This window comes from Carcharhinus amblyrhynchos, chromosome 16 (assembly GCF_965287045.1).
Source record: "Carcharhinus amblyrhynchos chromosome 16, sCarAmb.v2.hapA, whole genome shotgun sequence".
Classification (NCBI taxonomy): domain Eukaryota; kingdom Metazoa; phylum Chordata; class Chondrichthyes; order Carcharhiniformes; family Carcharhinidae; genus Carcharhinus; species Carcharhinus amblyrhynchos.
Window position 1 is genome coordinate 5092748 of NC_137339.1, and position 26355 is coordinate 5119102.

The 26355-nt window shown below is 42.5% G+C and overlaps 1 protein-coding gene across 4 annotated transcripts in view; it reads right to left on the bottom strand.

Moving 5' to 3' along the window:
* Window positions 1-2604: 2604 nt before the first annotated feature.
* LOC145353793 (arf-GAP with SH3 domain, ANK repeat and PH domain-containing protein 1-like) overlaps window positions 2605-26355 on the bottom strand; it is a 196398-nt gene continuing 172647 nt past the window's right edge. For 2 of the 4 annotated variants that reach the window (XM_080204605.1, XM_080204603.1), the window contains 9 exons: window positions 21893-21960; window positions 19934-20041; window positions 16485-16728; window positions 15939-16139; window positions 15036-15093; window positions 12890-12948; window positions 11134-11315; window positions 9590-9712; window positions 2605-4974 (listed from right to left, as the gene is read on the bottom strand). In XM_080204605.1, the coding sequence (XP_080060731.1) occupies window positions 4900-4974; window positions 9590-9712; window positions 11134-11315; window positions 12890-12948; window positions 15036-15093; window positions 15939-16139; window positions 16485-16728; window positions 19934-20041; window positions 21893-21960 (1118 nt within the window). In that variant the 3' untranslated portion in view covers window positions 2605-4899. The remainder of the gene's footprint in view (window positions 4975-9589; window positions 9713-11133; window positions 11316-12889; window positions 12949-15035; window positions 15094-15938; window positions 16140-16484; window positions 16729-19933; window positions 20042-21892; window positions 21961-26355) is intronic. The other 2 variants (XM_080204604.1, XM_080204606.1) reach the window with 2 other exon arrangements.

The following is a 26355-nucleotide window of genomic DNA, read 5'->3' on the forward strand; positions in this document are numbered from 1 at the left end:
CCTAGCTGGAGACAATACACATCCCTTTAACCTGTGCTTAACCCTCTCTCCACTCACATTGTCTGTAACTTTAAGACTTGATTACCTGTAAAGACTTACATTCTAACCATTATCTTGTAAATTGAGTTTGTGTTTATATATACCCTGTTTGTGAACACAATTCCTCATTCACCTGATGAAGGAGCGAGACTCCGAAAGCTTGTGCTGCCAAATAAACCTGTTGGACTTTAACCTGGTGCTGTGGAACTTCTTACCGAGGGACAACTGCCAGGCCCCTCTTGCTGCAGGCAGCCTCACAAACAAAGCCATCCCCCCTCCCACAATCGCTTGGGCCCATGGCTGATCACAAGCCCCACAACACACAGACATCTAGCCCCTATCGCCCAGACCAATCACACCCCCCGATCCCAGAAATCCAGCTCTCATAAAATTATGAGATCCGAGAAATCAGACGTGACTCATCGCTGAGTGGGGCGAACTGGTAAAATCCCCATGGATTTGACATCATTATTTTATTTTTGGGAACATTTGAAAGTAGTATGCAAGTCAAACATTGCATTAAAAATTATCCGCTGTTTGTCTTTTGTGTCTGACTGATTCTACATGTTGTACAGATTTACTGAAATTTTGTCAAAGTGTCAATTTGGTGATGAGAGAAGTGGAAGGCAGCCCACCAGCTGCACTGCTGGCTTTTCCCACTGCATTTTTAAACTGACAAAAAAAAATCAAAGGAGTGGGTCCCACAACCTCATACTGGTGGGAGGTGCCACGGAATGGACCATTTAACAGTGGGGGGTGGTGGAGGGGGGAGGGTGACTGGGTATAAAGTTCTGATATGCATTATTAAATAGATCCAAATTGGGAATTTGACTTTGAAAGTCAGAATTCTCATTCTATCACTGCTGGAGGTGTGGACAATCAAGCGGGGAAATCCTATTGGTGCTAAAGCCAGTCTGGCACTTGATAGCAAATGTTGTCCCCTTGTTCAAGAAGGGGAGTAGAGACCATCCTGGGAATTATAGACCGGTGAGTCTTAACTTCTGTTGTGGGCAAAGTTTTGGAAAGAATTATAAGAGATAGGCTTTGTAATCATCTAAAGAGAAATAAATTGATGAGGGATGGTCAACACGATTTTGTTGAGGGTAGATTGTGCCTCACAAACCTTATCGAGTTTTTTGAAAAGGTGACCAAAGAGGTGGATAAGGGTAAGGCAGTTGACGTGGTGTATATGGATTTTAGCAAAGCGTTTGATAAGGTTCACCATGGTAGGCTATTGCAGAAAATGCAGATGCATGGGATTGAGGGTGATTTAGCAGTTTGGATCAGGCATTGGCTAGCTGATAGAAGACAGAGGGTGGTGGTTGATGGGAAATATTCAACCTGGAGTTCAGTTACAAGTGGTGTACCTCAAGGATCTGTTTTGGGGCCATTGCTGTTTGTCATTTTTATAAGATGAGGGTGTAGAAAGATGGGTTAGTAAATTTGCTGACGACACCAAAGTCAGGGGAGTTGTAGACAGTGAGGATGGATGTTACAGTTTGAAGAGGGACATAGATAAGCTGCAGAGCTGGGCTGAGAGGTGGCAAATGGAGTTTAATGTGGAAAAGTGTGAGGTGATTCACTTTGGTAAGAGTAACAGGAGTACAAATATAGGGCTAGTGGAAGGACTCTTGGTAGTGTCGACGAGCAGAGAGATCTCGGTGTACATGTGCATAGATCTCTGAAAGTTGGCACCCAGGTTGATAAGGTTGTTAAGAAGGCATATGGTTTGTTAGCTTATATTGGTAGACAGATTGAAGTTCGGAGCTGTGAGATTATGTTGCAACTGTACAAAACTCTTGGAGTATTGCATACAGTTCTGGTCGCCACATTATAAGAAAGATGTGGAAGCATTGGAAAGGGTGCAGAGGAGGTTTAGCAGGATGTTGCCTGGTATGGTGGGAAGGTCTTATGACGAAAGGCTGAGGGACTTGAGGTTATTTTCATTAGAGAGAAGAAGGTTAAGAGGTGACCTAATTGAGGCATATAAGATGATGGGGTGGACAGTGAGAGCCTTTTTCCTCGGATGGTGATGGCTTACACAAGGGGACATAGCTTTAAATTGAGGGGTGGTAATTATAGGATGGATGTCAGAGGTAGGTTCTTTACTCAGAGGGTAGTAAGGGCATGGAATGCCCTGCCTGCAGCAGTTGTGGACTCGCCAACTTTAAGGGTGTTCAAACAGTCAGTGGATAGGCATATGGATCACATTGGAATAGTTTAGGTTAGAGGGTCATTAGATTCGTTTCACTGGTCGGCGCAACATCGAGGGCAGAAGGGCCTGTACTGCGCTGTAATCTTCTATGTTCTTTACCCCCCCAAAAAACAGGGAGAAAAATCCTCCTGCCTTATAAATAAATGTAACTTCTGTGTTAGCCTGAGAACATGGTAATTCTGTATGTTCAACAGGTAGGAATGCCTGAGGAGCCGATGTAACCACTAATGTAAAACATCACATCAAGTGTCTTCTAGATTATCAGAGGCACGGCCCTGTCAATGAAAAACTGAATTTTACTGCAAGCAGGAAAATACGGAAAACTCAAATGATGAGACTAGACACAATGATTAAGTAATTAACTGAGCTTTCAATTTATTCACAATGATAATTAAGGCGGCATTCACCTTTCAAATACACAAGAGAAAGAATATTTTCAGTACAGTAGCCAGGAATTATAATTCTGTTTCATTGAGCATAATAAAATATCTCAGATTGCACTGATCCAGTCATATTTACTTTCGCTCTGTTTGGTTTCTATACTTAATCCGAAATACTGAGCCATATTTGCAAAGTGATTGTGAATCTGGCCACTATGCCAACAAGGAGGCAATATATGTGGCAGTCATTTCATGTGGAGGTGTTGGGGAGGGGTAAGAGGACTCATTCAGTATAAAATGATCCAAAGTACTAACCGTTTGCTTGTGCGGTCCCGATTTGGAATAAATCCAGTTTTCATTCAGAGTTTCCTCTGGATGTGGCATTATTTCAAGTTTAATAGTGGTTTTACGCAGGATGAATATTTTCATAGAATCCTACTGTGCAGAAGGAGGACATTTGGCCCATCGGATCTGCACCAACCACAATCCCACACAGGCCCTATCCCCAAAACCCCAATCATTTACCCTAGCTAGTCCCTGACACTAAGGGGCAATTTAATATGGTCAATCCACTTAATCCAGCATTTTCACTTGTATTTTCAGATCAGATTAACAGTGAATTAAAACGGAATGATTCCATGACTGGGACAAATACTGTCACCAGTTAACTGGCAGTAAATATGACGAGTTGATATTTTGGTTTTATTTGTTTAATAGCACATTAACCATTAATAAAATTGCATTTTTTATAATGCCAAGATCATTTTGACCATGGGGGAGGGAGGGAGAGGGTAGTGATAGCAGAGTCACAATTTACACTTTATGTAAATCCAGTAGCATATTTACTACCTGATTAATCATCTATTGCATATGCAGCATGATTTTTGTTTGCATAAAGTGGTTGCAATGTGCACAAGTCACCTTCATGACGATGACGTTCAAACTCTAGATGGTGCTGCTGCATTCCAGATTTCCGTTATGAGCCTCATACTAACTCCAAAAGGAGAAGCAGTTCAAGCTCCGAAGATAAAAGCAAAATACTGCAGATGCTGGAAATCTGAAATAAAACCAGAAAGTGCTGCAAAAGCTCAACAGGTCTGGCAGCATCCATGGAGAGAGAAGCAGAGTTAAGGTTTTGAGTCCAATATGATGCATTGGCTTTCTCTAACGTGAAATGTTAACTCTGTTTCTCTTGCTACAGATGTTGCCAGACCTGCTGAGTATTTCCAGCAATTTTTTTTTCATTTCACACTCCCAAGAGGTAGATCATTTGTATAAATTCACCCCATATGAATCTGTGCAGCCATTCACAATTAGAAGCTAAGATCAATCAACATAATCTATCCCATCCTTCCTGGCATATATTTGGAAGGGGATGGGGTTCGGGTAGAGGAAATGTTTTAAATTTCAGTCATCCATATAGCACATTTACTACATAGATGACACAAATCCAAACTAGATACGATAATACAAAGTCTGTCATATTTTAATAACAATTTAGGAATTCATTTTCATGAACATTTCGCATATTTAAATTATTACATGCCATCTTTAAAAATAAAAAATACATAAACTCTTCCATAATTTTTCTCATATTCTCCTCCCCTGTCACCCGGAGGCTATTTCTTATCATGGATTGTCATAATCTCTGCTTGCTCAAAAGAATTTTTCCAAAGTGACAACAAAGAAAGCAGCGGCAGATAAGAGTGGTGCTCTCTTGTCTTCATTGGACACTTGACACCAGTCAACGTGATTATGTGTTGATTTCTTCAAGCAAAACCATTTCTAAGACTAGGAATTTTCATATAACATATATATATCAAATATATATATATATTTGGCTAATTCAAGACAATGGTGTTTGATGACCATTTCAAATTCTTAAACATTTAAAACTGAATAATTTCACTTGTTGGAAACATTTTTTTAATATATACACCAACAAACATTAGCATATACAATGAGCGCCATACTAATTAAACAGCCACCTGCCTTAAAACGATAACCTGGATCTTTCCTGAAGGCGACCCACTCATTAGGATTTTACCAAATTGGCTAATGTACCAGTATAGCTTCTCTTCTTGGAAGGGCTATTGCATTAGAGGAACTGTCCATGGTCATTAGAGATGATTTTCAAATGACAGTGGCCTGTCAGCAAAATTGATAGGTGCTTCGGACTCCAAGGAGTAAATGATTCAGAAGAAATAAATGACATTGGTCTCATCTCATTCATCTTTAGCTGCCCAGACTGAAGGCTGGGATCTGTTAGCTTGTTTGCAACTGGATAAAAGATGCTGGGAAGAGACCTTTTCTGTGTGGCTGCCCGTCTATGTAGCCATTCTACCAAAGGAGAAAAAAAGTGAACAGATAAATCAAGTCAACATTTGGAGGGCTTTGAGAATATCCATTATTGAAACATTGCAATGTAATATCTAAGGTGTGTGATTATTTTGCATGATTTAGCTAATTAAAAATTCTCAACATCATGTCAGCTTAATACAGTACTTTTATCTCCAAATCAGAATATCATGGATACAAAACCCATTCTAGGGCTTGAATGAACTACCTAACATACTTAATTGCAGTTCAGAATGAGTGCTGCATTGTTGGAAATGCTGGGGGTCATTTTTGCTGAAGTTTGATTGAAAAAAACAAGCAACTAGTTGTGGAAAATCAGGTGGACATTCTGAACATCCCTCAATGCCAAATGGGTGATTGATTTGTCAATTGGCCTCCTGTACAGTAATGACTCAGTAACTCATTCAATTTCCAGGTGTGCCTTTAAGTGAACACTCAGCAACCTTGCTCAAAGTAGGAAGGAGCTATGCAAGTTGGTGTAGGTTCATAACTACCATGTACAAATGTGAAGAGCATGCACTGTGTACATTAGATCAATTGTACTAGATTTGGAGCAGTTTAAAAGAGACATATAGAAGCTGTTTCCAAAAGAGCTTAGGGATTTGTTTTTAGGAGAGAATACATTTGTGTGGGGATTGGGAGGAGCAAAATGACAGGAACCTTCTGCTAGTCTGCTCTTGCCCTTATATCCCAAACCAGTTCACGTCCTCCTGCTGCTAATCCTGACCTGCTGACTGGCTCTGCATGGAAGAGAGAAGACAGAACTTTTTTGTCCTTCTGTGGTGCGCTGCAACTGGGGATCATTTGCCATTTGTAGCTTGCCAATTAAATTCAACTGAGGCCGTTCAAACACTAAAATGGCTTTGAGACTTAGAAATTATACCTGCTGTTTTTTTGCATGGACTGTTACATTAAGATTCCATTTGCCTATTAAAATGGATGTAAAAAATCCCATTGCAATTTTTTTGAAGAATATCAGAGAACTCTTCAAGTAAATATGTTTAATTGTTAACACAACCAAAAACAATTAACTGGTCATTCATCTTATTCATTTTTTGTAGAATCTTTTGTGGAAGTTATCAATGCAGACAAAATTAATCATGGATGTTACTGCTTTAGATGATTTGATGGTTTAAACTGATTTAATCACAAATTTCCCGGGACACTAATCTAATTCTGATCTGTGAACTGGTCTAATTAGATTTTTTTTTTTCACTAATTATATATTTATTGGCTTGTTTACAATATTTCTATTGCCTCAACACATCAAAGAACTTCCCACAACATCTCAGAATTACATGGCAGTCACTCTTCACTAACAACATGCCATAGGCAGTAATGAAAGAAATGACCAGTTAATCTCTATTTAGTGACACTGGTTGAGAGGAATTTTGGCCAAAACACTAAGAGAATTGCCTTTGAATTAGCATGGGAATGTCAACTTCCATCCAAATTGGTGTACAAAATCTCAGTATTAAATGAGGAATGACTCTTCTGGCGAAGGAGTACTCCCAGTACTGCAATTGTCTCTCAGCTTAGACTATATATTCAACTCCTATGGCACATGTACCCACAATCTGTGATTCAGTGTAGCTATAAGCTGAGGCATACCGAAATATCTGTGATTGGAAATCATGCCCCACGATTGCTTTATTATTCACAGAAGTATGGATTACAAGTAATTACAGTAAGATGGAGTATACTGGACTAGTGAATGTGCATTTTCTTTTGTCTCAAGTGCAGCCTATTTTCCAGCCACTGCACTCCACCTTTCCTACAAAATAATTCTATTCCTGATGTAATCATGAGAAACATATGGGATTCTCCAGACCTGCTAGCTCCCAGCGAATATTGCAATGGCCTGGAGAATCAGGCATCAGGCAAAAAAAACAGGTTTAGCACCGATCACCAAACCTGTTTCGATGTTCCTGGTCAGCCCTGTCAGCCCCGGGCATGTTCCTGCCGTGAACAGATATTCAAATGAACTACTTTAAATATAATTAGCGGGCTTTGAAACCCGATTCAAATATCTCCCACTATTCACCCGCTGCCCCAGAGGGGTCTGCAGTGAGTCGGGATGCCAGTGTTGGACCCCGAGGGTCAAGAAAGCACCACCAACCTCTCAGCAATGAGAGACACCCTTCCTCCCACACCATGCAAGAATTAGATTTATCCGACCCAATCCTGCACTCAGTCCCTCCTTTCCCCTCAGGCCTTCCACTCAGCCTCCTTTCAGGCCATGAGCCTTGACAGTGCCAACAGTGCACTGCCCTGGGCACTGACTGGTGCCTTGGGCCCCGAGGGCACTCAAGGGGATAGGTCCAGTGGCCATTTGCCTCCTACTGCTGCCAGGTTGCTGAGGAAAAGTGTCCTTCAAGGGTCCTGGGAGATAGGTTGACTCAGGCTGGGGAAACCTTGTCCCCTCCATTGGGATAGGGGTCTTTTGGCTGAACTGCCTCTTCTAGCTCTGCTAGACCGGAAGATCATCCCTGGCATGGTGATTTTATGATGTGGAGATGCTGGCATTGGACTGGGTAAGCACAGTAAGAAATCTTACAACACCAGCTTAAACTCCAATAGGTTTATTTGGTAGCACAAGATACAAGCTTTCAGAGCGCTGCTCTTTCATCAGGTGAACTCCCACTCACCTGATGAAGGGGAAGCACTCTGAAAGCTTGTGGCTTGTGCAACAAATAAACCTGTTGGACTTTAACCTGGTGTTGTGAGACTTCTTACGGTGATTTCAGGCAGCTTTGTGATCAACTTCTGCATTCCTGCCTGTCAGCAAGTAAATTCTGAAGTGGCCAGGTCACTTTAACCTCCGTGTCCCCTGGTCACCTGGCAGGATTTTAAATCATTGCAGCACTCCATTCTGCAGCAAAGATTTCCCTTTCTCTCATCAGAAGCTGCAGGTGTGAGCATACCCCTTTGAAGTCCTCTGACTGAGAGGAGATGTTAACTTCACCAGATGGGGGTTCTAATCTGTACAGCTGGACAGTCAACCCCAGTGTATGCACTCAGCTTTGATTTGAAGTGGGGAATCTGGGACAAAGGAGGGCGGTTGAGTGGAGGGTCTGAGGGGGGTAGGTTTGGGTCAGGTCACTCTTATATGCCTGTGTGGTATGGGAGATGGGATATTACCCATTATATTTGGGTGGAGGGAGGATGCCCCTCTTTGGTGAGGGGGTGGTGGCACTCCCTTGGTCATTGATATCACACTGCCAGCTCAGAGATCATGCACTTCAATTGCAGCGAACTTTGAATTTAGATGAATAAGAACATAAGAACATAAGAAATAGGAGCAGGAGTAGGCCATCTAGCCCTTCGAGCCTGCCCCGCCATTCAATAAGATCATGGCTGATCTGTCGCTGCTCAGTTCCACTTTCCCGCTTTCTCCCCATAACCCTTAATCCCCTCTCTTATCAAAAACCCATCAACCTGCGTCTTAAAAATATTTAGCGAGGCAGCCTCCACCATTTCAACGGGCAGAGAATTCCAGAGATTCACCACCCTTTGAGTGAAGAAGTTCCTCCTCAACTCCGTTCTAAACCGCCCCCCTTTTATCTTGAGGCTGTGCCCCCTAGTCCTACTGTCTTTTTTGAGCGGGAAGAGTCTCTCCACCTCTATCCTGTCCATCCCATTCATCTCAAACAAGAATCTCAAACAAGATCTAAAACAAAAGTGATTTAAACCATTGTGGATGCTGGGGTAATATTTACGGTGTTGCTATTGTGGCATTTGATAAGATGCCACAAAGATTATTGCAGAAAATGAAAGCTCATGATGTCGAGGGTAATATACTGGCATGGATAGAAGATTGGCTTACTAAAAGGAAACTGGGTCACTTGGCAGGGCATGACGAGTGGCATGCCACAGGGATCAGTGCTGGAGCCTCAATACTTTAGAAAAGTAAGAGGTGACTTGATTGAAACCTTTAGGACCCTGAGGGGCCTCGACAGGTTGGATATGGAGAGAATGGGTGAGATTTTACAGCCTCACTCGTCACGAATCCATATCCTACCTGAAGTCAATGGACCTTTCCAAAATCCATTCCTTGCCCACTCCGATTCTGGTGGCGGGTGGGATGGTAAATTCCAGCTGATGTTTCCTCTTGTTGGAGAATCTAGAACTCAGGGTCACTGTTTAAATTAATAAGTTGCCGATTTAAGACAAAGATGAGGAGAAACTTTTTCTTTCAGAGGGTGGTGAGTCTCTGGAAGTCTCTTCCTCCAAAGGCAGTGGAAATAGGGTATTTGAATATTTTTAAGGCAGAGATAGATAGCTTCTTGATAAAAGATTAGCGGAGTCGATAGAAAATTACACTCAGACCAGCAATGATCTTATTGAATGGTGGAACAGGCTTGAGGGGCTGAATGGTCTACTCTTGATTCCAATGATCGTACTTGATGGAACTACTCATTCTGATCTCATCTGAGTGGCTGTTTTCTGTCTTTTGCATTACACAACAGGGCAAGCGGTGAGAAAGGAATCATTAGTCATTTCAGTGTAAAGTAATAAATGCAACAAAGTAAACGTCAGCATCAAACAGGCCAAAGGCTGATGAATGCCTCTGTATGGCATTTAGATAGATACATACCCACCACTCCTGATCCTCCTCTCCTATAACTACTATCACCTCCCCCTCCTTGAATGTAAGCTCATCAGCATGATCTGCTGTGCAATTGTAAATGGCTCTTCCTCTTCGAATTTTGGATTTTGCCTGCAAAATAAATAAGCATAATAAAAATAGAAAATGCACAAAAATCTCAACAAGGTCTGGCAGCACCTGTGGAGAGAGAAAGAAAGTTAGAGTTGAGTCTGTGTACGGACTTTGTTATCTCTCCACAGATGTTGTCAGACATGTTGGGCAGAGTCTTACCAAAATTCTTCAGAGTGTCGGTTTCATAAAAAAAACCAAGGTGAAGCTCTCCAGCTCCTCAGACTAACTTTCTCTCCAGATTTTGAGCCTCTTAGACAGAAGAATGAGTGGGCATGGTGTACATCATCACCCTGGTGAGGCAGGGCCTCATAGAGCCAGCAAGACCCACTCCATAGAGATCCTTTTTAAAGGGTGCCAAGTTTAGAACAAAAATAACTTCCCCCGCTCTATCACAAAGATGTTGGGGACTCTTCCCCCCCAACCCAAAATCACTGGTATTCCCACCCACTTGCCCACCACAATCAATCTCCAGCATACCCTCTCCCCACAACCCCATCCCCTCAGTCCCTCAAACAATCATCACCAGCATTCCCATCCATAAGGCACGGAGCAGAATTAGGCCACTTGGCCCATCAAATCTGCTTCGCCATCAATCATGGCTGATATTTTTCTCATCCTCATTCTCCTGCCTTTTCCCCATAACCCCTGATTCCCTTATTAATCAAGAAACTATCTATCTCTGTCTTAAAGACACTCAATAACCTGGCCTCCACAGCCTTCTGCGGCAAAGAATTCCATTCACCGTTCTCTGGCTGAAGAAATTCCTCCTCATCTCTGTTTTAAAGGAACATCCCTTTAACATGAGATTGTGCCCTCTGGCTCTAGTTTTTCTTACTAGTGGAAACATCCTCTCCACTTCGACTCTATCCAGGTCTTGCATGATTCTGTAATTTCAATAAAATCCCCCGTCATCCTTCTAAACTCCAACGAGTACAGACGCAGGGTCATCATCCGTTAATTATCACTGGCATTCACTGGCAACGCCTCCCCCACCCCTCCACATGAATGACCCCCCCCCGCCATGCGTGCTAAGTCCAGACTTTCAAACAGGCATGTCTTATTAGCACAACACTCATTTAAGTGTCCATCTTCATCCTTTCACCAAAATAAGCTCTTTGGTCACAAGGTGATGAGCCAAAAGTCATGGACTTCAGCAACGTAGTGAAATTATAGTAATTAAATTATTGCTGAATATTGTAGAACTCAATGGTGATCAAGCCTATGGTAACTGATTAATATTTAACAGGAGACTTTTAATATTCTCACCCATTCCTATTCGATTCTGTTACACATTTCACCCTATTTGATCATTATCTGAGTAATCTGCTTCATTAATCTTCAAAATATTCAATGTTTTAACAACTGGCAGAGTGCCACACTGCTAACTATTTCCATTTGCCAAAACAATATTAATTCCTTACCACATTCATTTTCCGGGGAAGAGGAATTGGGTTTCCAGGCACAGCATATATATCATTATTTGGTTCAGCAACGGAAGACCTTGAAGGTGAAGTAACAGGCCACAGTGACCTCTGGCTGGCCTCTGGAATATTTTGAGATCTTTTGGGTATGGAGTAGAGTTGTTCAGGTTTCTTCTGAACCACTAGAAAGTATTGTATTCAAAGAGATCACAACCTAATAAAGAAATTATTTACTTGCACAATACTTTTAACTTATTCACTGAAACAACAGATTATTGACTAAAATCTATATTTGAAAATCCCATTGACATTGGTGGGATGGGAAGGTCCCACTGTCAGCCAATAGCAGGTTGTCTCTGCCACCACAGCATATGCCATGGGGGAGGGCGGGGGCTGGATTTGCTGCTTCCAGCATGTTTAGCAAGAGGCATTCCAAAACCTTATCTGTTATTGAGTGGCTTCCTTGGCTTGGCAATGGCCATTGTCTCGCATGTTTGATGGTGCTTGTTCTGTAGATGTTGGTAAACAGCTTTGCCAGCTATTTCCTGCTCTGTGATTCAATGTCCTTCACAAATGTTGGGTAAATCTCATTGACCCCCAAACTGTTCCCTGCTGAATTCCAAATGTCACAACTGCCTTGCCATGACCCTGGGGAGAGGGGGCACAGCCACACTCATGGCTCAATAGCCATTATGGAAGTTGGGTGGCAAGTGGGGGTTTTTGCGTGATCCATCATGGCTCCCACACCCAGAGGCCACAATGTTGGTTTGGATGTGGTGATCAACATGCGTTGCCACATTGTCAACTGGAAATCTCAATTGGCATGGGAACTGGCCTTAAAAGGCCCCTTAATTAATTGGCCTAAATTGGCTACCCACATATTGCCTGCAGCAGCTGATCAACTCTAAAGCGGAATCTTTCAAAATGTCCTGGGATGGTGGCAGAGAACTGTCACTGAGGACAGTCATGCCAAATGGCACACCCACCCGCCTTGCATCTGGACTCCAGCTTGTTTTAAAAATCCAACCCACGATTCAGCCAATGTGGTGGAAGGAATGCTCAATTACCTCAGCATTTCTGAATTAAAGAGGGCGAAAATCCTGACCAGCCATGCGGACTGATTATTTTCAAATGGCATTCCTTATATCCCCCTGCCCCCCCCCACCACCACCCCCCCCCTTCAATCACCCACCATCCCTCCTCGACCACCCAGCTCTTTGGAAAGTATGCCTTTCGGCAATGGATAAGAACAAGGACAAAGGTAAGATTAGGTTTAGACGTCATGCTCCAACATTTGAGTAGTACATGTGAGCAAGGAGCAGGGGCAGGCCATTCAGCCCCTCGAGCCTGTTCTGCCATTTAATAAAATAATGGCTACTGTGCTATTGTATGTTAATACTGTGTGTTTTTGCTCATATATTAAAAGTTCAATCAACTCCATTGCCAGAGCGCTGCTGATGCTTTCTGAGGAGAGGAGGAAAGGTTGTCTGTCACTTATTTAATTTCCTACTTACAAAGGGAGGCAAACTGCTTTATACTACTTTGTATGTAAAAAGCAAGATGTGAAAAAACAAGCTGCCAGCATTTTTTCCTACTTTTGAAAAAAACCTCAATAAAATCTGCGATGAAAGCACTGCAGAATAGAGAGACAAATTCCCAAGTGGTGGAAGATGTGCAGTAACAATTGTACTCAATGTTTGGACATGGTACAGACTCCCGCAAAGCTGACCATTTAGTGATGTGGGGTTTTCTTTACCTGTCTCTGGTAGTTCTGGGAGAGAATGAAGGCCAGGTAATGTTTTTGGAGACAGTATGCTGAAATTCAAATAGGGAAAAATTATTTAATGGAATGAAGGAAATTTTTTTTACTGTTATGAATTTTAATAAAATAAAAATAATTTCCTTCACTTCTATAAGTAACTCTGCATTGTAAGTTGTAGTCTGAAAGAAGTGTGTAGGAAACTAGTTACGAAATTGGATAAAGTTCAGGCTCCCTCTCCCCATCCTGTGAAAAAAATCAAAAACACCATCTTGAAATAAATCCCAAATAAGTACAGACATTAGCCTGAATTTTGCAGGCATCTGCAAAACAATGTTACTTGCTGCTACCTTGAAGAAAGCTTCTGTTTTGGAGAGTTGGTGCAGACTCAATGGGCTGAATGGTCTCTTTCTGCATTGTAGGGATTCTACGTGTTAATGATAAATAGGCATGCTGGCTTCAGGCTTTGGGATGGAAGAGATATAAAGAGGCAGGGAAAGAACAGCAGTTGGTGCATCATCAAAGAGGCTGCAGGTTCTTTACAAGCTACTGAATCTGGATGCAGGAGGGAGATGGTTTTTAGTCGAAGAGGTGAAGCCATCCAAAGAATCACAGACATTTATTCTGCCATGGCCCAGGAAATGAAGAATCATTGGAGCAGGTTTACTGCGAGTAACGGATTTCTGAAATTCTGCAAAAACTGAGAGAAGTGCCTGGAGATGGTCACTCAAAGTTACTATGTGGTGAAATGGGAAATTTGGTGAAAATATTCTGTTCTGTAATTTAAAGTATAAAAGGTAAAGTAAAATTGCCATAGTCCCACATGATCATAGGTTGCTCTCCCCTTTTAGGGGGAGAGCTGACTGGTGGCGATTTAATCTGAGGATCATCACACCTCAGGTAAGGGGCAGGAAGGGAGGCCTTCATGAATAACCACAGTTGACATTGCTCTACATCATGAATCAACAGTTCAGCCAATTGAGCTAAACCGACTCCCCAGCTTGAAATATAATCTGCCTATGGTAATAGTGTTTTTATTCATTTGTTACAGTAAAAATTGTAAAACATTATTTCTTGTCATGTCATCCTTTTCAGTTATTAACCGGAAGTTCAAATTTCTTTATAAATGATATTTGTTGCTCCGGGGATTGTAATGAAATCCAGAGGCTTGGACTAATGTTACAATGCCATACATTCAAATCCCACCACAGCCGTTAGAAGAATTTAAATTCAATTAATCAATACGTATGGATTAAAATGGCTGTCTTATTAATAATGAGCACAAAACTACTGCATTGTAGTAAAACCCATCTTTCAAGGAGGAAATCTGCCATCCTTATCCCGTCTGACCTATTTGTGACTTCAGAATCACACCAACCTGGTTAACTCTTTACTGCTCTCTGAAATGGCCTAGCAATCCACTCAGTTTTACGTGGCTGAGCACTGCCTACTCAAGGACAATTGGAAGTGGGCAATAAAATACTATTCTTGTTGTGACACCCATATCCTAAGAATGACGTAAGCAAATAGATAAACAACCAAACAAATTGAAGTATTCACACACAGAAGCCAAGAAGTTAAGAGCATGTAAAATATTTCACCTTTACAACTTCAGACAGTGAAATAAACATGGAACTATGTAAGATTGAAGCTACAATAAAGATAAACAGGCTTTTAAAAAAAAAGCTTTTAAAAATATGTGGAAGAATGAGGTATCCCACAAATATAAAGCCAGCTTTTCAGGGATATTAATGGTATTTAGCAGTAATTTTGAAATTAATATTGTTCAAAAACAAGTACACCTTATTCATCAATATGTAATTTATTTCAGAATTCAAATTAAAGCTTGCAGAATTCAAATTAAAGTTTTTGTTAATTCATGATTGCAAGCTATGGAGGAGCAGAGTTTCTGGATTTTCCCATTATTCTTCACATATCAAAGCTGCTGTCAGTTTAAGTGGAGCAATGATGATGAATGCTGACGGTTTCATTGTAATTAACACAGCAAAATTCAGGTCATTATGGAATAACAAAATTCAACCTAAGGTCAGCAGGATTGTTAATGTTACACATATTATTAAAAGCAAACAATGAAATATTTTAACAAGATAGCAAAACAAGAGCAACTTAGGGAGTATCTAACCTTGACCTTGGTGAAGATCTATCCACAGAAGTAGGTGGACTAGATGGCGGAGTAGAATCTAAACATGAAAAAATAACAGAACATTAGTTTATGAACAAATCTACAGTTTAAACTATCAAATTTATAATATAAGCTTAAATAATTTCTTCAAAACATTTCTATTGCCAGCTCTTTCCATATGAAGACTCCATTGCTGATACTAGGCGTCGCTTTACGAACATAATTTGTCTTCCATATTCAATGCTGTTTTAGTGGCCATTATGCTCTTATTGAGGGTACAGTTGCATTCACTGGGGGCATTTATCTAATCAATGGCTGACAGAATCTGGATGTGCTTCTTTCTGCAAAATAAATCTCATTCTAAGCTGCTTAACACACTAGAAGGTGCTGACCATGGTATAGGAACAGTACTTCCTCCCACTCCTTCGTAAGGGATATAGCTCAGCAGCACAGTGATTGATCTGGTGTCCTCCACTCCTGTAAGTCACTGGTACTCCAGCATGTTTCAAAGTGCTTAAAAGTCTTACAGTTCCCCTCTAAGTATGAATATTTAGCCTTTTGCTTTAAAGTGGGAAGGAATGACAATGTAGCAGGTCAAATCTATTTATCTTTAAAGTTGGCGAAAACACACCTTCTGCACTATTTTGTCTGAGTACAAGTTGTGCAAAAATGTCACTCTTAGCTGACTTTAAATGGAAATTACCAGAAGTAAATAATGGGAATAAAATCTGCAGTTGGTCCAGATGGGAAATAATAGCAAATAAAGCACTTCTGAAGTCTAGCAATAACTCCTGAGCTGTAGACATACTTTAAATTTAAATATAAAAGAGTTATTTCTTAATTTGCTCTTTAAATTACCAATATAAATGAAACTGAGAATATTCTGCTACTTTCAAAACGTACCAAATGAGGATTGCTTGCGATTCAGCGGGCTATGAGGTGCTGCTGGTGTGGGTTCAGACAATGTCCGTTTATGCTTGGTTGTCAGCGGAGGCAGGGGTGGTCGTTTCTTAGTTGAAGGACTGTCTGAGATAAAGGCTATGCTTCCAGAGGGAGGATTGAGGGTAGAAGGTGGTGGTGGAGGTGGAGGTGGAACACTTGGGGCTATAAAAGCAACAAAATCCAGATAAATTAACTTTGCATAAGTGTTTTGTTGAGGAAGAACAATTTTCTAAATTTGGGTGTATTAGAATACATACATCTCTAAAACCATGTAAGATTACTGAATATTACATTTTGATAGCAGAAAATTTAGCAAGTTCCAAGTATGCTGAGCAATTATGGCATTACAGGAAAAGGATCTATAATATATTTTCACTGCTAGACTGTTTTAACTATTAATCTATTTTTGGCTCTTTCCCAAGTTTAACATTCACTGGATTTCAGAAGTAATTGTATTTGAGAATACTCTATCACAACTAATTATTGTGTTAATGACCAAAGCCAAACCTTTGATGGGGATTCTGGGAGGAATAGGAGGACCCTCTGACGAAGGGGAAAAGGGCTGAGGTTCTATACTCTGTGACTGATTGGGCAATCCAGAGAGCTGCTCACGTCGGCGTTCGCGTGGTATGTTGGAAGAATCTCTGCTGCTGGCCATTGTGTTAGGCTTCTCCATGTTCTGAGTGTGTTTGCTAGCAGGCTGATAACAGCTGGATGGCCTAAGAGAACGTTCCCTTTTAATAGGTCCCTGCTTTTAGAACAGAAGAACAGGAATCTCACACAATGTTACAAGGTATTTTGTAAATACATAAGTTTCTATGTAATAAAACATTTTGAGAGGGAAGGTATTGGTTGTTAGTCTGAACTACTGCAAAAGGGGTTATAGTGGGGAGAGTAAAGGAATAACCTACACTCAACATTATAGTCAAAAAAATGGTAAGCAAATGAGTGCTAAAAACATCAGTTAAAGATACATCATTATGTCTTGTTTCCACTAGGAAAGACTACAGAATATAACTACATACATACAGATGGCAGAAGTTGTTTAACTTTTACATTGATCCCCAGTAGTTGTGTATTATCCTCAGCATATTTTGTGCAATTGTATAAAATAGGTAATAGCATATTGGCAATCTGTTTTACATCTTTCCTGATTTTTATTTCTATTGACATTAGATTAAAGATCACCTGTTTTACAACATCACACACAGTAATTTGTGGCCATCGTTGGCAAGGCTAGCATTTGTTGTCCATCCCTAATTGCCCTCGAACTGAGTTTCTTGCAAGACCATTTCAGAGGGTAGATGAGAGTCAACCACATTGCTATAGGTCTAGAGTCACATGTAGGCCAGGTAAGGATGGCAGATTTTCTTCCCTAAAGGACATAAGTGGACCAGATGGATTTTTATGCCAATTGACAATAATTTCATGGCCACCATTACTGAGGCTAGTTTTCAATAACATTTAAAAAAAATTAATCCCCCGTGTTCACAAAGCATTAGCCTGGGCCTCTGGATTACTGGTCCTGTGGCATTACCACTACCATATCATCTCGCCTTACTCTGCTATTACGAAAAGTTAGGAATGTCAATTTTGGGAACATTTACTGATGGCCATTTTTGTAGTGGACCTGTGCCCACTAGGCTTTGGATTGCATCAGCTAGCTGATAGAAGATAGTATTATCTGATCGATCTGTGGTGGAGTTTGACAGAGTTAATTTTAACTCAGGGTGGAAATTGGAGGTACGTGGGCTAGAGCAGAATATGGCTTATGGCTGCGGCCAGCTTTTGCTGGAGGGTTGGAAACTGTCCCAATCATAGTTAGGCACCAAGGTTAAAACAACACATGCAGATAACACCACTGGTAACAGTGTCATGTAAATGAGGTCTCTGCTACTTCGGCATGGGCTGCCTCTCACTGTCTGGATTCAGTAGTGGAGGGAAGGAAGGGGATTGCAGAGGAAGTGGGGTGGGGCAGGGGGTGGAGGAGGATGGATTTGTTAAAATCACTCTTAGGTTACAGAGGTGAAAAACATGGGCTTAGTTGCTGCATCATCCAGTTCCCTAAAAGAGGATTTGTACAAATGTGAATTAAGGAAAGCCAATGCGAATTTGTCACATTATACCCAACTGACATGACTGAGTTTTTAATCAGGTAATAGAGAGAATTTAGGGATGGCACAATAGCACAGTTGTTAGCACCGCTGCCTCGCAGCTGCAGGGACCCAGTTTCAATTCTGGCCTTGGGTGACTGTGTCGAGTTTGCACATAGTCTACATAGCATTCCTCTGGGTGGTTTGGTTTTCTCTCACAGTCCAAAGATATGCGGGTTAGGTGGATTGGCCATGCAAAATTGGCCCTTAGTATCAGGGGGATTAGCAGGGTAAATCCATTGGGTTAGGGCCTAGATGGGATTGTTGTTCGTGCAGGCTCAATGAGCTGAATGGTCTACTTCTGCACTGTAGGAATTCTATGATTCTATGAATAATGGCAGACATTGGATCTCTTTAAAAAAAAGCTGATATTTCTGTCATGGTGAGCAAGTGATGTTTAGACTGTGCTCCAGTGCAATGAAGAAAATCCAAATTCCACAACAAGTAAGACTTATGAGGGTAATGCTTGATGTGGTGTACACAGACTTCCAAAAGGCATTTGATAAAGTACTACTTCAGAGCAAAGTTGAAGCCCATGCAATGAAAAGGAAAGTGGCAACATGCATACCAAACTGGCTAAGTGACAGAAAACAGAGAGCAGGGTAAATGGTTGTTGTTGGTCTGGTGAAAGCTATGCCCTTTAAGAAGAAGGTGAAAGCTTTAGAGAGGGTGCAGAAAAGGTTTACAAGAATGGTTCCAGGGATCAGTTACATTTTTTAAAAATTCATTCACAGGGACATGTGCATCGCTGGCTGGCCGGCTTTTATTGCCCATCCCTAGTTGTCCTTGGAGGGCAGTTGAGAGTCAATCACATTGCTGTGGCTCTGGAGTCACATATAGGCCTGACCAAGTTAGGATGGCAGATTTCCTTCCCTAAAGAACATTAGTGAACCAGATGAGTTCTTCCAACAATCGACAATTGTTTCACAGTCACCAGTAGTTTCGTAATTCCAGATATTTTTTATTGAATTCAAATCCTACCATCTGCCGTGATGGGATTCAAAACCAGGTACCCAGAACATTAGCTGAGTTTCTGGATAGTCTAGTGATAATACCACGAGTCCATTGCTTCCGTATCCATGTCTAGAGTTAGAGAAGTTGGGGTTTTTCCCCTTAGATTAGAGAATGATGAAAGGAGATTTGATAAGCGCAAGGACATATAAATTAGGAACAAGAACAGACCATTCAGCCTTTCAAGCCTGCTCCGGCATTTAAGAAGATCATGGCTGACCTGATTATGGCCAAGTTCACACCTACCTTTCATCCCCCATTTATCAAGAATCTATTGACCTCTGCCTTAAAAATATTCAAAGACTCTGTTTCCTGTACCTTTTGAGGAAGGAAGTTCCAACGCTCTCAAACTTCAGAGAGAAAAAATTCTTCTCATCTCTGTCTTAAATGGGTGACCTGTTACTTTTAAACAGTGACCCCCTAAAAGTCATGAGTTGATAGAGAGAAATATTCTCATTGGTGGAAGAGTCGAGAACCTGAGGACACCAGTTTAAGATGAATGGCAACAGAATCAATAGTGACATGATGAAAAATATCTTTTACACAGTGAGTTGTCAGGATCAGAAAGCACTGTCTGTGGTGGAGTCAACGTCCATCAGGGCTTTCAAAAGGGAATTGGAGAGAAATTATTTTCAGGATTATGAGGAAAAGGTGGAGAAATAGCACTAGATGAATTCTTTTTGTGGACAGGCAGCATAGACGCAGTGGGTCAAATTAACACCTTTGTGCTGTAACTATTCACTGATTCTATTCTGTGACTTTAATTTAAAATAGAAACAGAAATAAACTGACCTTTTCATCGAGATCATCATCACTCTCATAGTAATCATCTTGTCCCAGTCGCCACTCATACTCCACATTAGTATGTAGATTAAACTGGTGCAGTTTTGCCTGAGTCAACTTTCAAACAGACGATCATTAGATAATTAATAATTTTAGAGCATCAGGAAGCAATAAATCTTCAAAGCACAAAATAAGTATTTTATTTTGTATGCCTTCCCCTCCAATTTTTTCCTTCTTATCTGCAAGTGATGCAAGCTGAAGCCCTTAGTTGACATACCCTTAAGTGTTTTTCAGTCTGCATTTGAACTGCCATTATTTGGATTATTTCATTGTGGTGATCACTGCTGTACTAAGAGAATTCTGTACAGTCAAAGGTGCCACCTTTTGGATGAGATATGAAACCTTTTACCCTGTCAGGTGAAATAGTTCACTTGACAGGGTAAACTAGTCCAAAAATGTGCGGGTTAGGTGGATTGGCCATGTTAAATTGCCCCTTAGTGTCAGGGGGACTCGGCTAGGATAAATGCATGGGGTTATGGGGATAGAGCCTGGATAGGATTGTGGTCGGTGCAGACTCGATGGGCCAAATGGTCTCTTTCTGCACTGCGGATTCATGATTTCATAGAATCCCTACAGTACAGAAAGAGGCCATTCGGCCCATCGAGTCTGCACCGACCACAATCCCACCCAGGCTCTACCCTCCCATATATATTTTACCCACTATTCCCTCTAACCCATGCTTCTAAGGACACTAAGGGGCAATTTAGCATGGCCAATCAACCTAACCCGCCCATTTTTGGACTGTGCGAGGAAACTCACGCAGATACGAGAAGAATGTGCGAACTCCACACAGACAGTGATCCAAGCCAGGAATTGAACCCAGGTCCCTGGAGCTGTGAAGCAGCAATGTTAACCACTGTGCTACTGTGCCACCCTAAGGTGACTCAAAGGTGAACAAACAAACTCACCTTGGTGCCATTGTAAATGTTTATCCTTCAACAAACAGCAATAAAATAATAGATTTTCTAGTCCTCTGTGGGATCTTTTCCACAACTGACCTTCAGCATTCCCACACTACAGTGGTGACTTTCTTTCTCTTTTCCCTGTTCTCTCTACCCACTTATTTTGCTACAACTGAAATCATAGCACTTCAAAAATCAATTCACTGTGTTAAGTGCTTGGAGTTGTTTCAACATGCTAAGGGTCTTCAAATAAAATAAATAAAAATAATACTTGATTCATTTCAATACATCAATTCATTTCAATCAAATCAAATAGGAAGAAAAAAAATGACTATTTCACCTATAAATATATATGTATGAGTATAGCAGATAACCAAACTCAAAGGTTGACTGATTCTGATATTATTTGGCATGATGAATACATTATGCCAGAAAATCTAATTAAGAGCTGCCAAAAAGCAGGACGGTCCCTAAGTCTCAAACTACTTTCCACAATTTGTCAACACAAACAGAGACAACCATTTTTGTCACCAATACTAATGGCTGTCAATTAAAGTTGCTGCCCTATTCCCTGATCTTATTGGAAAAGTAGTAAAGGAACCACCTAAACCCACAACCTCTACCATACAGCAGGACAAGGGCAGCAGATTCATGGGAACACTACCTGGAAATTCCCCCCCAATCTTGACTTGGTAATATATCTCTTCACTGTTGCCAGATCAAAATCCTAACAGCACTGTGGTGTATCCGCAATACACAGACAGGAGCAATTCAAGAAAGCTGCTCATCATCACCTTCTCAAGGGCAATTAGAGATGGGTAACAAATACTGGCCTAACCAGCAACACCTACATCCTGAAAAGTAATATAAAAACTACGCTGCATGACATCTCAGCTGTAAGAAGTGCTTATAACAAGCACAGCTTGATAAACTAATCAACAACAAATGTATTATTAAATAGCCAGCCTTTGTAAACAAGGATTTCTTTATTATTTTGAACTCTTACCAGCTCTTCACAGTGTTGGTGTTTCAGTCTCCGAGCAATATCTATAGCAGTCTCCCCATCTTCATTTACTGTTGAGAGTTAGGTCAAGCAAAGATTTAAGTTTATTTTCTTTTAAGTCCAGTTTATTAACTTTAGAAGGTGACCTTTGAGATTCGTTAAAAAAAAATCCATTAGAATAAACCGGGACAGGGGCATATAAAACATGAGCGATGCCCAACTCACCACCATTCTGCCCACATGAGCAGTACTCCATTATACAGTGGGTATACTACAATCAACTGGATGTCTGCGCACCACATTTAGTTTTCCCACTCGTTTTTTGGGTGAGCTGAGTTTTGTGAATTTACAGCACGCTGTGCAATACACAGACCATCAGGCAATTCATGTTGGTGGCGGGCGTTAGAAGAAACCTAAACCCATTGGAGGGGTTGGCAGCCCCCATTGCCAGCCTTGGCCCTGAACCCCCCTGAATATTACTGGCCCCAACCTTCATATGCCCGACCTCCCAATGGCCGGCCCTGATCCCTGATTATCAGCTCCACCACGACCCCCAACCCATGATGCAGAGCTCCTCCCTTCTACCTCCCTTCCTGGGTCTGACCCCACCCCCATGAGGCCCTGTGCCATCAGGCCTCATCCCACCCTTGGCACTGCCAGGAGCATAGCGGGTACTGTCAGTGTGCCAGGCTCGCAGTGCCAGGGTGCTCAGTGGGCATTGTCAGGCTGGCACTGCCTGGGAACCAGGCTGGCAGTGAAGGTTGGTATTGCTAAAGGACATTGCTCCGCCTCCCCATCCCAACCTCTCAGGGGGCCTCAATGATCTCTGGTCCCATCAACAGAGACCAACTGTGATCCTTGCTGGTGGGAACTTTCACCAGCGAAGTCGGACAGCCAAGTGAGCCTGGACCGTACCGTCCGGAGCTTGCTAAAGACACTGAAATGAGATTATGAATATATAAATCAGCCTCGCGCTGTTCTTTGGTGTGAGGCTGATTACGTTAAAAAAAAGGCCTGGGAGATTCGCAACATGCCGGCTGTGAATTCAATTTTTTTAATTCCTACTTATATTTCTTGCCCCACTCCACTACTTGACCAGCATAGTGGGATGGAAAAATTGCACCCATCATCTTCCTTTGTTGCTTCCCACCTGCCCTCTAAAATCCAACTCCTCTACTCTTTTCATCCTCCTCTCTTAGGTCTTGGATTCCTCTTCACCCAAAAAGCCTGGGACTAACCAAGGGCAGAAATTTATGGTCCCTGTCAATGGGGGGATACAAGTAAAGTTTTTCGGAAGGACTTTCCATCAGACTCTTGACTATCCAGACCTCCCTGCAATTTTATGGTAGGACAGGTGAAGTCAAGGCTGGACTGCCTGCCCTTATGGGACCACTTATCAATCACCCAAGGGACTGTTTCCTTCAGCTATTTCTTGGTATCACATGGAGTGAAATGGCTGCTATGATGCTGGGGTCCTCAGGAGGAGGCTGAGATGGATCCTCCACTTGATACTTCTGGCTGATCGAATTGCAATAACTTCACTCTGTCCTTAGCACTGATATGCTGAGCTTCTCCATTATTCAGGATGGAGATCTCTGCGGAGTCTGTCTTCCAGTTAGATGTTTAACTGTTCACTGCCATTCATGGCAGTTCTGTAGAACTTATTTCTTAAGTTGTGGAATTATTTGAGCCCGATTTCACCATTTTCGTTTGAAGTGCTGAATCTGAGTGTAATGCAGATCCGACTTAGAAATCTGCATTCAGGTGCCCCATATGCACTCAGCCTGAAAAAAAATCTCCAGTCCCATTCGTGCTGTGGGTAGGGCTTAGCACAGCCAAAATGATCGGAGTTCTGAACTGTGCATGCACAGTTGGAAAAAAGTTTGAAAAAGCATGCCCGTGTCAGATCGCTCCTGGGCCATAGGAAGCAGAGAAAGTGGCTCGGGAGTGAACAGTGGAAGTGATGGTGCACACACACATTGCAGTCCCCCTTATCCGCCCCACCTCTGCTACCCACACACATCACTCTCCCCCTTATCCACACCCCCACTACCCACACACATCACTGTCCCCCTTATCCACCCCCCCACTGCCTACACACATCACTGTTCCCTTTATCCACACCCCCATTACGCACACACATCACTGTCCCCCTTATCCACCCTCCCCACTACTCACAGACATCACTGTCCCCCTTATCCACCTCTCACTATCCAGACTGATCATCACCCCTGCCCCACTCCCCCCCCGACTGATCGCCCGCAGAGTGGCAGTGGATCCCCCCTGCCCCCCCAACCAGAGATCCATCTGCCCCTCCCACCACAAGCCCCCACCCCCCTAACAGTAAGCGATGCCCCCCTCCCCCCCCCAGGGCCTAAGGCAACAATCGGGCCTCATTGCCCCCCCGCCCCCTAGAGGATAGGCTGGCCTCATTCACCACCTCCTTCCTCTCCACCAGACAACAATCTGGCCTCACTTCCCGACCCCACCAGAGATTGGTCTGGCCTCACTCACACCCTCCCCCAGAAGAAAATCTGACCCGCCTCCTCCCTCCCCACCAGACAACAATCAGCCCTCGCCCCCCCACCACCAGACAACAATCGGCCCTCCCTCCCCACCAGAGATACATTTGACCCGCCTCCTTCTCCTCCCCCACCCAACCAGACAACGATCTGGCCTCACTTCCCTCTCCCCTACAACCACAGAATGATCTGACCTGCCTCCCTCTTCCCCCTTCCATCACTGATCTGAGTCAGAGAGCAGTTGGAAGCACTGAACACGCTCTTCAGCAGCTGGAGAGCCTGATTCAGACTTTTATTTAGCAGGTCCATTACGGCGCAGTTCCGAATTGGCAAATGCGGTGGTAAAGGGGGAAATGCTGATAAAGTTGGGCGGACAGTTCATTAATTCAAATTAAATGCATGTAAATGCATTTTAATCACCGTTGCGCCCGTTTTGGGCACAAATCGAATCAGCGCCATTCCCAGGTTTTGGTAAAGTGGCAATCTACATGGACGCTGGTGCAGATCGCATTAATAGCCACATACCCGACTTTACCACATTTTTGCACCTGAAAACGGGCATGATGCAATGATAAAATCGGGCCCTTTATCTCCAGGTAATGCATGCTGCTTTCACTGTTTAGAATGTAAGCAGTCCTGTTTTGTAGCTTTACAAGGTTGACACCCCATTTTTAGATATGCCTGGTGTTGCTCCTTGGCATGCCATCCTACACTCTTCCTTAAAGCAGGGTTGAACCTCTGACTTGATGGTAATGGTAGAGCGGGTGATTTGCTGGGCCAATAGAGTACGGATTATGGTTGAGTACAATTCTGCTGTTGCTGGTACTTCATAGATGCCCAGTTTTGAGTTACTAGCTCTGTTCAAAGTCTATCTCATTTAGCATGGTGATAGTGCCACAAAACATGATGGAGAGTATCCTCAGTGGGAGGGCAGGATTTTGTCTCCACAAGGACTGTACGATGTGACTCCAACTGCTACTGTCACAGACAGATGCATCTGCGGCAGGCAGGTTGGTGAAGATGACTTTAAGTAGTTTTTAACTTCACCACCTGCTGCAGATCCAGTCTAGCAGCTTAGGCAAGTTTAGAACTTGGCCAGCTTTGTCAGTATCGATGCTGCCGAGCCACACATGGTGATGGACATTGAAGTACCCTACCCAGAATACATTATATGCCTTTATGCCATGCTTTTTCCAACTGGTGTTCAACATGGAGGAATACAAATTTATTAACTGAGTGGTGTGGGATGGGGGTTGGGGGGGTAGGGGAGGTTGCTGTAAGGAGATAATTAGCAAGTTTCCTTGTCCATGTTTAACCTGAAGCCACTAAACTTCATGACATCTGAAGTCAACATTTAGGGCTCTGAGGGCAACTCCCACCTGACTTTGTACTACTGAATCTCTAAATCTCTGCTGGTCCATCCTACTGGTGGGACTGGACATACCCAGGAATGCTGATGGTACTGTAAGGTATGATTCTGTAAGTGTAACTATGTCAGGTTGTTTGATTAGTCTGTGAGACATCTCTCCCAATTTTGCAACAGCCCCCCAGATATTAGTAAGGAGGACTTTGCAGGGCTGACAGAGATGCATGTGCTGTTGTCTTTTCCTGTGCTAGATCAATGCCAGGTGAATCATTTGGTTTCATTCCTTAATGCCCTTTCTGTAGCGATGTGATACAACTGAGTGGATTGGTAGGCCACTTCAGAGCATAAAGCACATTGCTGTGAGTGTGGAATCACATGCAGGCCAGACCAGGTTAGGAAGGCAGACTTCCTCACCTAAAGGACGTTAGATTAGCTGGTGAATGTTGCTGCATCATTTTATGTGATGTAGAGTTGGTGAGCTGTCTGTCAAAAGACAACAACAAGTACAGGGGAACACTGGCAGTGCCTCTGGGTCCACAGCACAGCAGGGAGATAGAGCGGAGACTGCGGAGAGGAAA